At 39.7% G+C, this 6000-nt stretch overlaps 1 protein-coding gene across 8 annotated transcripts in view; it reads left to right on the forward strand.

Moving 5' to 3' along the window:
• Positions 1 to 5723, forward strand: part of CACNA2D3 (calcium voltage-gated channel auxiliary subunit alpha2delta 3) — a 551700-nt gene extending 545977 nt beyond the window's left edge. For 6 of the 8 annotated variants that reach the window (XM_074603368.1, XM_074603371.1, XM_074603370.1 and 3 more), the window contains one exon: positions 3531 to 4148. In XM_074603368.1, the coding sequence (XP_074459469.1) occupies positions 3531 to 3822 (292 nt within the window). In that variant the 3' untranslated portion in view covers positions 3823 to 4148. Of the gene's footprint in view, positions 1 to 3530; positions 4149 to 4349; positions 4433 to 5287 lie in introns of those variants that run through there. The other 2 variants (XM_074603365.1, XM_074603367.1) reach the window with 1 other exon arrangement.
• The last annotated feature ends 277 nt before the right edge of the window (positions 5724 to 6000 follow it).

Here is a 6000-nt window from a genome sequence, read left to right on the forward strand (position 1 = left end):
CGCTTTACAGACTCACAGTGGAGCTCACTTAAACGACAAAACCATTTTGATTACTTTGTCAGCAACTTACTTTAGTTCCCGCTGCGGCCATGGGGGCTGTTTTGCTAGAGCTTTTCCTCCCTTGCAACAGAATCTTGGTGCACGCCAGGAAAATTTTTGGTGGAACGCTTCAGTGTTTGAAAGCTTCGTTCTGACTGTGTTTATGCACCCCTTGTTTTCTGTGAATGTTCAGTTCCTGAGACTTACCGGCATGAACGTTCACTCAAAATGAATTTCAAAGACGCGTGTGCACGTCACCGTGGAAACTGCAAGTGGAGCTCAAGCAGAAGACGCTGCTGGGATGACCGTGTGCGTCATCCAGTGTGGGCACGGGGGCAGCGCCGGGTGAATTACCTGAACAGGCACGGAGCAACTGCAGGGCTTGTGACTGGCGGAAACTTCGTTGCCGTTGATCTAGCGAGGGAAGGAACGCCTCGTGACTGCGAAATGATCTTGAATTGCAGCAGCTGAAAGAAGTACAATTTGCTTGGGCACATTCTATTAATAGAAAAGAAAGCTAAATTGGACATCAATGTTTTTCACCCTTAATAATTTGCTCTACTCAGTCTCTGTCTTCAATCCTCTGCCTTCGCTTGCTGATATGTTAATCCTTTGCCTGTGACCTCACAAGCCAGTGACCGGTGAGGACACACGCTTGGCTTTACAACTTCATTTCAGGATTACGTTTGAGAATTGCGAAAGGGAAAATATTCATTTACTGCCTGTGGAAGATAACATTTTCTTTTAGATGTACTTTCAGTATGGTAGAGGAGAAGCTAGTTGTTCCGCTTTGCAAGATGTTAGTTAAGATATTATTGTGCACCGTGGAAAAAAACGCTGCAGTGAGCCAAAAGTTTCATCTTTTTATGGCTCTTTAGATGACAGTCCCATGTTCTGTGGCAGTCATCATAAGGTTAGATACTTCACGAACATCTGTAATAGATAAAGAGACTGTAGATGTGTAAAAATAGTCACGGTTTGGTAAACCGAACCAGTGTAATTACTCGATATCTTTCATATAATTCCTAAAGTAGAAAAGCTTTTTGACTTAACCTAATATATTGTTTTTTGCAGTTCCTTTAATTCATAATTTCCATCAATCCATGCGTATATTGCATTCCCCAAATTACCAGGTCTAGCAAAATTTTCCGTATCACTTAATTCCTACAAACCTTTGTAGGTTTTGACTTTATTTTCTGAGAAGCCATATAGTAATTTACCCAGCATCATAGTTCTGCAGTGGAAATTTTTGTCTGGGTTAAAGTGCTTTCTTTTTTTCATTTCGGCTACTGAAGTGATAGGAAAAGCTCCCAAATCTTTTTTACTTGTTTGGTTGGTTTTTTTTCACCCTCTCTTCTTTGGGGAAGCAATAGCCTGCACTGGACAGCCCTTATGCCACCCCAGAGAAATGGGTGAAAGAAGAAACGAAATGGGAAATGTGCCCACCTTTCATGAAACGGCACCTTTAGCCCTGGCTCTGTGGTACAGGTTTTCTCCCAGGCTTCAGCATTCCCGTGCCCAGTGGTGGGCAACCCCCCACCATCCGGGGGTTGGACTAGATGATCTCCAGGGTCCCTTCCACCCCTAGGGTTCTGTCGTTCACCTGGGGGTCACAAAAGGACCTGGAGTCAGGCACACCACAGGCACAACCGAAGAGTGATTAGTCCCTTCTCATCAAAGAGAGGAACGAATCATTTAGCATACGGTTAATCGTTACAACACTTTATGCCCTTCGGGTCCTTTTTTGAGCTAGTTTTAAAGGTACAATAAATACAAGTTTCAGACTGCACAAAATCCAAATTGTGCCACTTTGTGGGAATAAAATTAGTATTTTTTTCTATCCTTTATGGTTTGATTTATTCATAACTCTTTTGAGAAATTTTTGCAGTACAATTTTGGTGTAATTGTCTGTTAAAGATTTTCCCCTCCTTTCCTTTTATTGGCCCCATTTCTCCCACACACAAATCCACAAAGCCACAGATGCTCCATTACAATGATGTCAGTCTTGCTACACGCTCCAGCTGTTTGGTAGGTACATTTATAAAGTTCAGCCTTTTACATTATGCCATAAATGTATATTTCATGTATAAACATAAAGCTAACATATTGCAGATCACTCTAAGTGTAATTCTAATGGAGGCTCAGTAAGTTTAAAAAATACTGAAAAGTGTTTAATCTTTCCGTTGGCCACATTTTTATAGTCGGTTTTCCAAATTTTTTTCTCTGAAGCTAGGTTTGAATAATTCCCTGCCCCCTCCGCTATTTCATCTTCTGTGATCTTTGGAAAAAGCAGGGAGTTATTTTAGTAAGACAATATGTATTTTAAATAAAGATGTCTGAGGAAAAATATGTTTCTCTCCACATCTTCCTGGTGCTCAAACCCTCACTTAATGTTCTGTACATTTACCAGCATACCACATTGAAAAACACCTCGTCCTGCAATTGCCAGATTCCAATGATATTCGATACGGCAGATATTCTGTTGATACAATATATAAATTCGGACAGATTTAAAAAAAAAATATCGAGAATTGGGTCTGAGCCTTAAAGCCTTTCTTTGTATCGTGTCCTGAATTTCAAAGAAAAGGATAAACAGTGCCTGTTTGGCTCTGCCTCCTCCCCCTTTGCTCTTTGATATGTGCTTAAGAGTTCAGCTCATTGTAACTAATGGGGATCGTTGAATAGTGCCCACAGGATCCTTCCCTGGTCTCCCCTGGGTGCTTTCCTTCTTACAAGCAATGTCTTTATTTCTCACTCTCCCTTTGAGTTGCCTACTTTGTCTTAATTTGAATGCGGTGCTGAGTTATCACCATATTTGTACCATATAGTCGTCATTATTCTAAAATAAATCTCCTCGCTTAGGAAGATTTTGAGGCTTAATCTCTGTTTTGTTGGCTCAGTAATAAAATGACTCTCAAGAGGACAGATGAAAGCTGAGATCTTTCTCAGTAGTTCATGTTGCTTCAAGCGAGACCCAGGGTGAATAAAGCCCCTAATGTGATTGCAGTGGCGAAAGTTAGGGACCGTGAGTTACCGCTACGTGGTTGCAGAAGAACCGTCATTATTTTTGCAGATCCGTTTCATGTGTACTTAAAAATTCCAGATCATAAGTACGTAGCTAGGTAGAGCAATAGTAGAGCAGAGATTCAGTATGGAAGTCTGGAAAAGAAAAATCTGATAAACTCCTTGGCGCTTCCGCTGTGTCCCGGTCTCCACGGTAGTGGCAGTACAAGCCTGTCCGTTCTGCCTCCCCTGCGTGAGGTACATCTCAGAAGGGACGGCCCTACTCTGTGAACTGAGGGAAGCATTGCCCAAGGCCCTCTACTTCTACAAGGCGTGGAGAGATAGTGTGATATATAAAGTCAATAATATTTGTCACTGTAGTACAGGTGTTGTTGACAAGTTCAAAAAACCCTGACAGAACCTGTTGCTCAGAGACACAGATAATGTCACCGTTATTTGATTTTTTTAATTTTTTTTTTATTTTGCAGGTCTTTTGTTATCCAGCAAATCCCAAGCAGCAATCTGTTCATGGTGGTAGTAGATAACGAATGCTTCTGTGATTCTGTCCCACCGATTACCATGGCACCTATAGAAATAAGGTATATCCTTTTATTTACAAAGTTCTTAGAGAGGAGGCATTCTTACTTATTTTCAAGGAGAATTCACTGGTTTTTTGGCCTTTTTTTTTTTTTTTTTTTTGAAAAGCCAACACAAAATAAGCACAGACATGTATGTACATCTTTAAGTATCATAAGGTCATGGTCATCTTTAGGCAGCTGAACATCTTTCAGATTAGGCCCTAAGTATGTAATTTCCTTGTAAGAATGAAGGTCCTGATATTGGAACTTATAAAACTCCTTACAATGCAGTTATCTGTTTTTTATTTTAGGGTTGGATTGGGGTACTGAAAATGTTTCAGAATCACGCTTTCCAAAAATAGCAAAATGTAGCAAATTAAATGTCACTTGATTTTTAGTTGCCCCAGTTTTTATGTTGCGGTATTCTGTAGTTCAGGATTTGTTTTCTCACGTAAGATGGAATTTACCCAAAGCAGCCCGCAGCGTGCCTCTATGGCAGACTTATCACAGAAGGGGAGGTTAGCAGTGTCAGTGCAAACGGTGCTCTCTAAGCTATGGATCACCGAGGAGAACGCACTGGAATTACCTTCCTTTTCTTGTGTTGACGGCTCGTATCACCTTGGGTTTTTGATGGAGAGGAAGGAAGGAGCTGAAAGATTTTTCGCTATATTCATTTCAAAACACATAAAAATGCAATGCTCAGAACATCTCTCCTTAACTACCTTGTACATAATGAATCCCTTAAATGTGAACGTTTGAAATCTCAGAAGATAAGAAGACGCCCAGAATCTTGTCATGGATTTCACCCTGAAGTAAGTTTCTATCTACTTTTCCTTTCTTTTGGACTCTGGTAGATGTGTTATTTCTTTGAAAAAAAAATAAAAATAGGTAAACTGTCGTCTAAGATGAAATATCAGGTAATGTTCTGAACACTTAGAACAGCGTAGTAAGGGAAGTGCTGCAAATAATCTCTTTAGTAATTCTGTAGACATTGTCTTGACTTGCTGCTTTTGTAGACTGTTTTGTATCATATAAGAGAACGTTGTAGGATGTGAGCACAAACTGGCAGCCAGGAATATCTGAGAACTTTCTCTGGCACAAGCACTGACCACAAGATTCCTCATTGGAGATGGTTGGGAACCTTGTGCTGTTACTGGTTTTTTCAGTAACTAGCTTCAGTATCTCAGCTGTCGTGCTGTAGTCATTATGTTTACACATAATATTGCTTGGGAGGCATCAATACGCATATTTACTACTCTGTGTTCTGCGTAGTACTCTTATTTGTACAGTGCCAAGGAGATCTGATAGAGACCGGCATGTGATTACAGTGGCTTGTACAGCACATGTTCATAGACGTCCGTTTTACTCTGGAGTAACTTCATTTCATGCCTTCGACGGTGTAATGCAATGTATAATGAAACCTAAAATATGGCATGGAAGGGATTGAGTAATGCTTGTTGACCACACTCACTTTCAGTCTACAATCGAAACTTGTTCACGTGAAAACGTGTACCTGTATTACTTCCTGCCTGTCTTTAGTTCATGGGTTCTGTTGTTGGCACCAATCCTCTTCTGCCTGCGTAGTTTGGTAAAGAATCATGTATCACAATTGAGTGTGATGGCTTGTATTTATTTTCCTTTCCTTTTTTTTTTTTTTTTTACTTTAGGAAAATGCAAGAGAATGTGGTGGTGTCTCAGGCCTTAGTGCTAAACCTCCTCTTGTTCTTCTTCCTCTGCTATTGACGATTTTCTCAAGGTGACATTGACTGATGTGTTCAATTGGCATGCTAATACATGGATAAACTGTGAACCTGGAAATGGTGCAACATAGAGGACATGAAATATAGTCAGAGCATCAGCATTTCATGATTTTACACTGTTGGTGATATAAATTCTTAAAGATATGTTGAAAAAAGATTTATCTTTTTACTTTGCAAGTCATGCAGATGTGAATTTGGCATATGGTAGTCATGATTCATCAAAAAAGGACTTGGTAGATAGAGGTGACCATTGCTTTGTCCCATTGAAAACAATTTAAAACTGTGTACTTTTTTCAATAAAGTATATTAAAATCACAGTTTCAGTGTATTTTAAGTATGATAATATATTTGTTCCATTAATTAATGATGGGAAGAGAATAAAACAAATGGAAGATGTTTTATTATGCTTTTAGCCTATTTCTGGAAAGATTCAGAGACGAAAATGTGGAGCTAGCTTTTATAATAAGGCAAAACAGCTTTTATTAACAAGTCCAGGAAGCACATGTGCATGTATGAAGCTAAGCAGGTAATATGCCGTGCTGATTTATAGTGAAGGTTTGGTTTCTGGAAATAGCTATAAAACATCTCAGCCACATTTAGAAGGTGAGCCAAAACCCGAT

Source organism: Larus michahellis, chromosome 10 (assembly GCF_964199755.1).
Source record: "Larus michahellis chromosome 10, bLarMic1.1, whole genome shotgun sequence".
Classification (NCBI taxonomy): Eukaryota; Metazoa; Chordata; class Aves; order Charadriiformes; family Laridae; genus Larus; species Larus michahellis.